Source organism: Barbus barbus (genome assembly GCF_936440315.1).
Source record: "Barbus barbus genome assembly, chromosome: 47".
NCBI lineage: Eukaryota > Metazoa > Chordata > Actinopteri > Cypriniformes > Cyprinidae > Barbus > Barbus barbus.
Genome location: NC_136725.1, coordinates 12,043,661 through 12,055,895, shown reverse-complemented (window position 1 = coordinate 12,055,895; position 12,235 = coordinate 12,043,661). Strand labels below are relative to the sequence as shown.

The following is a 12,235-nucleotide window of genomic DNA, read 5'->3' as shown; positions in this document are numbered from 1 at the left end:
GATGTGTTGGGTTTCTGTCAGTACATCCTCTGTTTCTGCAAGTCACCATGATTTTTCAGAGCCGAATAGGTGGCGAGCTAATTATTTGTAAGCTAAAGGCCATTCCACCACCTCATTTAAAACTGAAGTGATTTTGTGAAAATTAAGTGAGAATACACACTTGAGAGACTGAGTCACTAATGGCAAACAACACAGAAGCAGTCTTTATAGAGCTCTTGAACAAGTTTTTTTTGTTTTAAATAAGTACATGACAAACTCAACATATATATATATATATATATATTTTTTTTTACTTTGTTTCTTCTGAAGTCTTTATATTGGAGAAAATTATGCAAGTTTGTGTGACTAATGTTAGCTATTGATTGTCACTAATGTCAAGTATACGGATTTGTTAACATCCGCACTTGTTTTTCATAACTACAATAGTCTGATTAGCATGCATAGCTTATATATATATGCATAGCAAATATTTTGCTTTACACACACGCATTTTGCAATACATGTAACTCAATTTAAATGTCCCACAACAATTCCATGATCATCTCATCAATCCCAGTACCATCCAGCCAAGCCCCACCAACATCAATTTATCATTTACATTAAAGAATCACTCAAAGGGGAAGTTGTGGCCTAACGGTTAGAGAGTCGGATTCGTAACCCAAAGGTTGTGAGTTCAAGTCTCAGGTCTGGCAGGAATTGTAGGTGGGGGGAGTGAATGTACTTCGCTCTCTTCCACCTTCAATACCTTGACTGAGGCACCGAACCCCCAACTGCTCCCTGGGCGCCGCAGCATAAATGGCTGCCCACTGCTCCGGGGGTGTGTTCACTGCTGTGTGTGTGCACTTAGGATGGGTTAAATGCAGAGCACAAATTCTGAGTATGAGTAACCTATGTCACTTTCAATTTGAATTTTGGGCATCTGTGAAGCAATTTAGTGAGCTGACCTGAGAAAACAATCATTTCAGTCTTTGCATAGTAAAATTTGATTCCAATTTACAGTACACAGAACAGACATTATGAACTTAACTGCTTATATTACAGGAAGCATCTTGCTTTAGTGAGGCCATTAATGCTTTAATGTAAATGCATTAAAACTACCTCACTGCTTATTTGTCTGCTCTATAATGTAGCTTCAATCTATGTAATCCCAGACCAGAAAACAGGATCTGAAACATCCATTAAACACAACATGAATTAAGTTCACATGGAGGCTGTGAGAGTTTGATCACAGTCAGGCGATGAGAGTGATGCTTGAGGTCAGATGTGAAAATGTGTGATAACTTTAGTGAGAAGACGTTCACAATTCAAATGTGACCTGAACTGCCAAGGTGTGTTTTTTTTTTTTTTTTTTTTTTACCAGGGAATGTATACTGATAACAGGTAGCTTAGTAGGGTATAGCAATTTGTTTTAAGTAGCTTTGGATAACTCTGCCAAATGCATAATGTATGTCAATTGTAACAAGAAAGCATAAACAGACTTAACTCACCTCAAGGTTAAAGTTAATTAAGTAACTTTAACTTCTTTTAAAGAAAACAAAGAACTGAAAGAGCCCTTTGCTTCTTTCCCTCTCAATGCCTTTAAACTGAGAAGTCTGGTTCATGTTTTTACTTCTGATTTAAATCGTCTTTGATTCAAGGGTCAAATAGACAGCTAATGACATCTTTTAATTGTACTACAGCAGACTAACAGAAAACTCTGAACATGATGGTCAATGGTCTCTAATGTCAAACATACAATCTTAGCAACATTTTTTTAAGTGCTAGAGTGTGTGAAATATTTTAATATTTCAATACAACTGTCCATCTTTATGATTGAATTCAGGTGTATAAATTTAATGAGACAACACTTTTAGAGTTTTACAGCTTTTGATTGAACATTTTTCAAGGTTATTAACAACATTGCTGTGCATAATAATTGTGTCAGTTCTGTGCTATTAATATTGTCAGATGAAATTACATATATAACTAGCTCTTATATTTAATGGAGAGGTTAGTGTATTGCTATAAGGTTGCTGTGGTGTAAGGTGGTATTGCTTTCTGCCCACCCATATGAATTTGTATGCGATTGGAAGTCCAATTGCATGCAAAAGTAACATCATGCTGCTCCCAAATTTGCTGCATGATTTGAAGCTTGAGTATCATCCATTCACATTGTTCAGTACTTTGGTGTTTGTTTATTCAATACAGATATTTGTAATGGTTTAGTAATATAGAACTCTTCTGTTATAATGTATGATTTTATTATGTGCCAGTCTCCATCTGATCTTCTTGCTTTGAATTTTTGTTAGAAAGCGTTGATTAAATGTGAAGTCCTTCAGACTTCTGCCCCGTGGCTTTTAAAAACATTTTCCACTATGCATTGCTCATCTCATCCGTGTCACAGCTCATCTTTGCCTGATGACTCAATACTAATGTATGTCTACTCAGAGCTGAAAGCTGCGAGGCTTTGTCTGTTCTCCTGTTCTCTTAAAAAAAAAAATCAATGAAAAAATAAAAAATAGCTCTATGAACACAACAACTTGCAGAGATTCCTTGTTGCACACAATTAAAATGAAGCGTTTTGCCCAAACTTGAAGAGGAAATTCTTTCACATATGAATTAAACTACCTATGAGATATAAACACCTGCTTGTTTTAATCAACCTGACTGTATTATTGGAAAGCTTAGTGTTAGCAGTTAATGGGAAATGTTATTTGGCTTTTTTCAAACAAGAAAAAATGGTTTAGAAAATAAATGCATCTATTGTACATGCAATGCCATTCTCATAACCAATTATCCAATAATTGAATATGAATTCAAACTCCAAACATCCATTCACATCCATGCATGTTTTCTGTGTTCCTTTGCTCTTATGTACAGTACATCTCCACTTATGACTCTGTTCAAGCATATTCACCCAGCATGCAAAAAGATGCTAAGGACCCAGGAGTCATTCCACTCTCCTTATGGTCGAACATTCATGTCCTGTTTACAAGAACATGCTGCTAGAGTCTCAACCCACCAAGCACTCCTTCAAGAGAAACACCACTGCCTTGAGAAACAGAAGCGTGTGTACTTGCATGTATATGGAAAAAGACAGGGAGCTAGAAGGTAAAGAAACCTTACAGTACAGATTTTTACTGGAGAAACATGCTTAGGAGACAGAAACTGTGGTTATGGCATCTGTTAGTCTGAACAATGGCAAACTGTTTTGGGAAACTTGGAAGTTTATGCTCCCATATGGTGATGCGAATGGTACAGAACTTTGCTAGCAATACATAGCAATGGTATATTTTCGCCAATTAAATTCAGATTCAACTGTAAAAACATCACACACTCACGGCTTTTCCCTTGCGATCACAAACACACACACTCAAACATGGAGATCGACTGTGCTGTCAGTCTTCTGAAATGCATCAGATCAGTGACTCACAGCACTCGTGACTGTGACTGAAGTTTGGTAGGTGGCAGGTGTCATGAGCTCGGTCTAAATCAATCAATACGCCCTGATCATCTATGAGAAACATGTCCAGATTACTCACACAAACACTTCTCAAGGATGCATGAAGCAACCAACAGTGATGACGATGCAGAGAATAGGAAGTATTGACTTTCTGTTGTATTTATTCAAGGCTGTCAGTTGTAACATGGATGTCATGAAGCATCTGCTTTAAAAAGACTCAACAAACAGATATACTATGGAAGAAAAAAATAAGATTTTTTTTCTAACTTGTACATAGTGCTGTCAAATCGAAATAAAAAATAAAAATAAAAGTTTACGTTTTCAGAATTTGTGTGTGGGTACTGTGTATATTTATATGTATTTATAAATACACAAACATAAATGTATATATTTAAGAAATATATGTAATATACATATACATATATATATATATATATATATATATATATATATATATATACACGCACACACACACACACACACACATAATGCGTAATGGTTTTTATACTGAACAAACTGTGTGTGCTATTGCCCTACACCCGACCCTACACCTAAACTTAGCCCTCACAGGAGACTTTGTGCATTTTTAGATTTTCCAAAAAACACAATTTAGTATGTTTTTTAAGCCTTTTGAATTACGGGGACATAGGCAGTGTCCTCATAAACCACCTTCATATTGTAATACCTCTGTCATACCCATGTCATTATACAAATTTGTGTCCTCATAAACCACATAAACATGCACACACACACACACACACACGAAAACACAAAACACATTTCTTAAATACTAGTATGTGTGTATTTATATATAGAAATATTAATCAGAATTAATTGATTTGACAGCACTACTTGTAAATAAAACAAAGATTATTAGAATATGTTTTACAAGAAAACACTATTTTAGTTTTCCTGTTTCAAAACTGCATATTTAATTCATTGTGTTACTTGGTGTTTATTTTTAATTGTTTGTAAAAAAAAAAAAAAAAAAAAAAAAAAAAAAAATACTAGCAACAAATGAATGAAAGTGGTTTCTACACCAATTTGTTTATGCATGTAAATTTACATTAAAACACAAAGACAGACCATTTTTAAGTTGTACAACACAAAAGGGCCAAAAAAATATTATTTGAAAATACCCATAAAGTTGTTTATGAAGTGTGAATTATTCACACGCTGTTCACTAAAATCAAACAGAAGAAATAAGTCACAGAAAACGAGAACACAATAAAGGTGCCAAATCTGAGACACTGATGATTTAGATCAATTACCTCACAGAGCTGATTCAACAGCATACAAAATTCTGCTTAATCTTTTTCAATCTTGATCCCCTTCTATAAATCTCTCCCAGCTTATATTTACAACCCCAAACACACACAGCTCTAGCAGACTGGGAACACAGTGAACACAAAATCCATGCATACCTCCATAGATAAACAATAAACTCCTGTCATTTCTTATCAGAGCTATCAGATCTTGTGATCCCATATGCTTTCTGCTTAAAACACATGGAAAGATGTGAAACAACAAATTCACATTATTTAAATGTTAAGTGTGTAAATTTGTTATCTATCTATCTATCTATCTATCTATCTATCTATCTATCTATCTATCTATCTATCTATCTATCTATCTATCTATCTATCTATCTATGCTATGCTATGCTATGCTATGCTATGCTATGCTATGCATTGCTATGCATTGCTATGCTATCTATCTATCTGGTATCGTAGCATTGCAACAGAGCAAAGAAAGCTTCAGGCTAGAAATAAATACAAACAAGTTTGATCATATTTTCTGATTACTGCAATATATATATATATAATGCAGTAAAGGGGGTGAAATGTTAGGTGGAGAATGAAAATGAATGGAATACTCCCCCTGGTGGATAAACCGTCCAGTGATAATTGTGTGTGTTTGTGGACCGATAGGGATTTGACTGCCTTCAAACTGAGCCCCTACTGATATTGAATTTATCACAAAGCAGTGAACAAAAGCACTGATGCAATAGAAGAGCTGAAATCCATATTTATAAAATGATATCCAGATCACACACTTTGTCTGATTCTGGCTATACAAGCTGAAGGCCAAATAAAATTTGGCTATATAAAATTGTTGCTTGACTGAAATCTACACATTATGCATATATACATATATACATACATATATATATATATATATGTATATATATATAAAACTGGCTGATAACTGGCTCAGAAAAAAACATTATGTCTCTTAAAACAAGCTGCATATCTCGCTGACAGCAAAACAAACACGGTGTGCTCAGTGCTTATTAAAAAGCACCATTCCCTTGCGATGCATTTAAATAATCAAACACAAGTCTATGATAACATGGCTATGTAAATCTACATTTCAATTTCAAGGGGGACATGTTGGTCCCCCCTTGTCAGAACCTGATGTGAAGAATAAGTGACCCTCGTCCACTTATCCATGGTTACGTATGTAAATCCAACCATGCGTATGCAAATCTTGACATGTAAATGCACCACTGAACTACTTAATGTAGTGATTACAAAAATGGGGTCCATTACAGAAAAAAACATGTCATGAGATCTGAGAACTACTCCATTACTAGTCACATCAAACGACTTCAAGAGGGAGTCATTTTAAGAGTTCTTTTAATTTAAACTAAACTATCACAGAGGCCCTGCTTGTCTGGATCTCTCGTCCTCTTATGTCTAAGGGTTTCAGTCTGTAAGTGAGTGAGTCTGGGTGAGGTCTTGTTTGACTTGTCTCTAGGGAAGATGCTGGAAGGAAATGTCTTCAATGCGATGTGGCGACATGGCCCCAGGGGTCATGTGACAACTCTAAAATGGCCTTTTGATTCCGATTCACAGCCCATAATAACCCCGCTACCAGATCTAAGGCCCTTTTATGTCGCCTCGGCAACCCTACCCAGGGAATTTGCACTGCCGTCTTGTCCTCTCGCTGCATTTCACCAGGGAAAATTATGCCGCCAAGAGAAAAAGCAAGAAATGGGAGAGTGAGGTGCTTTGTGTGCATATTCTTCATAACATCATAACTCACTCTTCTTTCCCAGTCTCAGGAAAAAAACAGTCAGGAAATACCTCGCTTCCTCCAGGCGAAGTTATTGCGGACAATAAAGGTAAGAATGTAGATCTCAGGGGCCTGGGATAGACAAATCACAGCACTTCCTTTTCTTGCTCATTTAGGGGCTAAAGAGAGCGAGTGAGCCACAGCAGAAGGGAACAAGAAAAAAAAAGCATATGGACATGTGGTATAATATTTGTCTTGGGCCACAACAGCAAAATCGATTTAAGATTCTCTTTTCATTACAAATAGCAACCCTATACAAATATATAACATATAAGAGAAATACAACTAATTTATGGCCTTCATGCAGCATGAATAAAGGCTTACCTGGCTGAGGACTATGAAGAGTCTGTAGCCTGGAGCAACCACACCGCTTCATTCATCGATCATACCTTCTGAAGATTACAGAACTAAGGCTTGTGGTAAAAAACGTGTGCCTTTTCATTTTACAGAAAGATTTTTCTTCTTGAAGCATAATGGAGCCCCATTCTGTGCTTCTGATAATATGTGGAGGAAATGTCTACAATACTCTTTATGTTCCCAAAGCCGTTTTCATCCATATGCTGCCATCATCAGTTTGGGCTGAATAAACAGTGGGATGATCTATGACCCCAGGCTTTATGATCTCATAAGCTCAAATCCAGTTTGTGGTTGAGCTGGCCATACACTTGGTTTTATCTCACGGAAGAATGTCTAGAGTGTGACAAAGACAGAAAGTCAACAGAATGTTGATCCTGTTTGAGTATGTGTAGGTGTGTGACTGTAAAAGTAAGTAAAAATGGTAGCAGAAGGAATATCATTTTCTAAATTACAAAAATAAATAAATAAATAAATAAATAAAAGAGGGCAGTCTAATTCTTTATGATAAAATACAAAACCCAGTGGCAGAGTTTGTGCATTCACTACATTAGGATGATACAACGGGGAGGGGGAGTAGCTTAACTACCTTACTTTTTCCCCTAGTGAGTTACAGCAATGATAAGCCTATGTGAAGTTTTTGGTACATTAATAAAATATTTTGGCTTTTGTCCATGCCATGGGGCTTTACAGTACTGCACACTACATCATTCTGACAGTAGTTTGCCTTTCCATTTCTGGAGGTTAGTTGGATAAGTACACATATTTTGAAATCAGTTTGTAAGTCGTTGACATACTGTATAAACATAACTTCATGTTTTAGACATCAATATTCAATAAAATCAATTTTAATAATAAATATCCTACATTTATATAATAAATATAACATATTTATATTATTTATAAAATATACATGAATAATAATAAAACTAATACCAAACTACTTATGCTAATTCCCCTATAGAAAGTGATTCTGTATAATCGACTTAACAGTTAAAACTTTATTGCAATAAAATCAGAAGTATTTCAGAAAGAAGTATTTTTTGACAGTACAAACACTGAGAGACGAGGGCAAGTTTGCTGCCAGCCAAGAAATGTGTTTTATATGAAAGGAGGCCTGTTCTGCTCTGCGCGCTGCCTGGATTGCGCAACAGGCCAAGGTGGATTGGTCGTGTTTGCTAAGCTCCCAGAGAAGCTCCCCACCTCCTTTAAATTCGGACGACCAGACCCTTTTGAGCAAGAGATGATATATCGCTTCTATTAAAACTCTGAGAGCCACAGCAATGTCGGATTCAAGCACTGATGAGAGTTTACCAGACCTCACCGCGTTTCTACAGACGGATCCGTATATACGACACTATGAAGGAGAGCTGCGCAGAAGGTAATCACAGCTTGTTTAAACTTTTAACAAATGCTTACTAGGTTTTATATACATCATTCTCTGGATTTTTTACCAAAATTATGCATTTAGATTTTGTAATTTATACCTGTAGTCTTCTTCAGAATGTGGGTCACTCATGTGGAGTTCGCGGGTCTCTGATAATCCAATCAGAAAGCTGTGTCGCTCACGTGCCGTGTATATGTTTAATTTTTGACAAGAATGAAAACCAGGCTGTGAGGGATAGAAGTACAGTGTGGTTGATGGATTGCACTGTAGTTTAATGACATATCTTTATAATAAAAACAATAGAAACCATCACAGAATTTGTAATGGCTTTACTGGTTATAATGGGAATTGTATTGGTTTTATTGGAAACTGTATGGTCCCTGTGAGTCTCTGTTTGTCACCTATTGATGGCTTGTTAAAACCCCTAAATCCTAATGTAATATGTCCCAAAACACACTACATGCAACCATTTTTAATTATTAATAGTTGATGGTTTGTAATGTTTATAATGGTAGGTGGTGGAGTTTCAGCAGGGTGTGATTGTTCAGCGGATGGAACTTTCCAAAAGACATTCAGTAGGGAAGATTAGATGTAATTTAGGAAATTTACCGTTGTGAAGAACCATGAGTCTATCCCTCAAAGCCTTGTTTTCATCTGTGTGAAATTCAATATGGTGTCTACCCTGACTAAGGTCTATTGTCATGTTTTGCTGATCTGAATTACCATTTTTGGATGAGCTATTCCTGTTCATTTCTTGCAAGAGCCAAAATGTTGTGAAATTGTGTAACTTTGGGTTTCCTGACCAGAATATCCCTCACCTTAGAATCCCCATGACACCATCTCAACTCGGTTCCATAATAATTTGGGATTGATGTCATAGCCTTTGCCATATGCAGTGAGCATGAGCTTTACTGTGACAGTCATGAATTCCAGACTTTTTTGATTATTAATGTTCATATAGAACTCATAGCGGAAGATATGGGACTGTCAGGTAGTCCAGCAGACAGAGAAAGCAGCTAATTGGCCAGAGCTTGGGAAAACAGGGTGAGATGGCACACAGAGAGACAGCGACTGTGCTTGGCAGGTTTCCCCTATACCACCAGCCAGTCGTCATACCTTGTTAAAATTCACTTTAATGTCTAGAGCCTCTCAGACAGACACACACACACTCACACTCACGCACATGCACCTGAGACTTCCATGGGATGTTTTTTGTGGGGCTGGGAGACAGAAAGTAAAAATTAAGTCAGGCGTTGTCAGCAGAACATTGTCACAAGGGGTTTCAGTTCATGACGACAATTTGACAGTAAACTGTCTTCGAAAAAAATGCTTGTGTGAACTATGCAAATGCACTTTGCTGTTCGAAATATCCATATATCCCCATTCAAAAATTTCACTTTCTCCATGTTTCAGATACTCGCTGTTTTTTAAATATTCTTTTGTACAAGGTGTGTAAGCAGGTTGCTGTCCTGGGATATAAGAATGCGTCAACATGAGAAGAAATAAATGTCAAATAATATTTTCCATTTTGAATCTAGGGGGAAATATAATTTACATCAATGCATACTTATGTAATGGAAAAATAATGACGTCTATAAATAGGAAGTAAGTTTTTACTTTAAGTGAAAAAAGCTCTGGTTTTGAATGCCACAGAAACTTTTGTTGTTGTTATTTTATATATAATTTTTTTTACAAAGCTGTAGCCGTATGTCAGTGGATGTGTATCAGTAGCAGGGATGTTTTTGTATGCATTTTATTTTGTGTATCACTGGAATGGAAAGCAGACTGTGGATGAGAGCGTTGCAGGAGAAAACACTGCTACTCTATAACAGGATTTGCCACTGATGACAACCGCAGCGAACTCACAGCAACACATTAAAAACTTCAAATTCCAGTGTGACATTGCCACTCATTATATCACACCGGCTGCTCCTGTTTGAATGAAAAGGCTCTGAGCCTGTGTTATGCAGCATGGAGTTTAAGGATCCTGACCATTCAAAGTACAAAGATCAAGAACAAAATTATAATGAAAATCATTCATATTAATGAAAAGCAATTTTTACTATCTGATGAGCTGACTGCCACTTCCCTACTATGGTAGTTTTTTTCTGGTTTTTGTTACTGCTGAGGACCAGTAGAGGTGCGCTCACTACGCTTCTACCCTAGTGAGAGTCATTACATCCTGATATCTCTCACTTTCAGCCCTATGTGCAATGCTGTATTTATTGCTTCAGAAATGAATCAGTTTGATTGATTGCCTTTATCACTGATAATGGCCCCTTTCCTCTTGGGGCCCAGAGATGAAGCTGTTGACACTTTTAAAGAGCCTGTCGGTCATAATTTTCACTGTACATAAAGTAGAGAGTTAAAAGATGGTGTGGCAGCATCATTATACATATACACAAAGTTTACATTTGATTCATTAGCCAGGTCTGAATCCACCTTTGACCTTTGTACAAAATTGGTTCAGAATTCCATTTGTTGGACCAACCTGGTAATTGTGTGTGTTTCCTCTCATAAGTAAACATGTCATACCACCTTCTGCCAACAGAGAACTACTAATTTTTTGCTGCCTCATTTATTCTTGCCTTCTTAATATTCCCTTCCTCAGACATTGTTTTTGATAAGGTTCATTTCTATTCAGAATGGTGCACCCAGGGGACTGGATAAATGCAGAGCTTAAATGGGGTGGGAAACAAAAAACAAAAGTAATGTTATTTAGAGTATAAGATTTGAATAAGATTGCATACACCAATTAAGCCCATTCTGGTGCTGGTGGCACTCGCAAGGAATGCATAAAAGGGTTTCTTCCTGAACTCCTGTATGCATGCAAAACTTTTTTCATTAAACTTCAAAACGTGCAGTCAGGCGTTCTGCGGGTCCACGCAGGGACTCAGAATTGGTTATGAGGTGGTATCCGTCTGTGATATTTATGAGTAGCGCTTGGTTAGTAGGCACAGGTAGCAGCGCTGTCAAGCACTGTCAAGCACTGTCAAGCCACACACACAGTTTTTTCCACCCTGGTGAAACACATTTGTGAAATGCAGGTGGTGGTTGTTTATCTGTGAGCTTGTTCGTCATTTTACAGCTTCTATATTTCAAATATTCTGAAAGATTGATTAAAACAAGGTGGGTTTGTGTGTTAGCATGTTGCATTGTTTATAGGGAGGGCTGTAGGGATGATTTTATAGAGCCTCACACATCCAGAGGGGCCCATAAGAATTACAGTACGGTTCATGTATAAATTATGTGTATTCTACATAAATAATGATACCACAAACTTCACTTTTTTTATTAGTTTTAATGATGATACAGAGAGTCGCACAAACATAAATGACATATGGAAGCCTGTTTCTGTAAAAAATAAAATTGTGAGCTAAAATTTAAAATAAGAATAAAGTCATGAGACATATAAAGTAACATATGAGAAATAACGGTTGCATTGTAAAATGTAAAAAGTTACATTGTAAGATTTAAATATTGCAGTTACAAGAAAAAAAGTTGTATTTATGAGAGAGCTGATTTGCAAGATGTAAAATCACATTGTGAGATTAAAATATTGCAATTACACAAAATAAAGTCAAATTTATCAGATAAGCAGTTGCATTGTGATATACAAAGTCACATTGTGAGAGGTAAAAGTTGCAATTTCGAGAAACAACAACCAAATCGCAACATATTAAATCAAATTTACTGTATAAGAATTAAAGTTACTTGCAATTTAAATATTGGATTTACAAGAAGCAAAATCACATTTATGAGATATAAAGTTGCATTGCAAGATATAGTCACATTGTGTGATTTAAATATGGCAGCGGCTATTTGCACTAAGTGTACATAGCAATTAGATTCTACTTACACTAAGTGCAAATAGCATATTTTCTTAGCGATAGATGCTATTTACACTAAGTGCAAATATCGATGGATGCTATTTACACTGTTAAAATAGCAAGATTTTCTGCTATTTATACTAC

General features: G+C 36.2%; 1 protein-coding gene across 1 annotated transcript in view; it reads left to right on the top strand.

Annotated features, from left to right (window-relative positions):
- Positions 1-8,014: 8,014 nt before the first annotated feature.
- Positions 8,015-12,235, top strand: part of LOC306865770 (1,4-alpha-glucan-branching enzyme-like) — a 37,325-nt gene continuing 33,104 nt past the window's right edge. Inside the window, exon 1 of the mRNA XM_079410567.1 lies at positions 8,015-8,255. Coding sequence (XP_079266693.1) covers positions 8,158-8,255 — 98 coding nt within the window. The 5' untranslated portion in view covers positions 8,015-8,157. The remainder of the gene's footprint in view (positions 8,256-12,235) is intronic.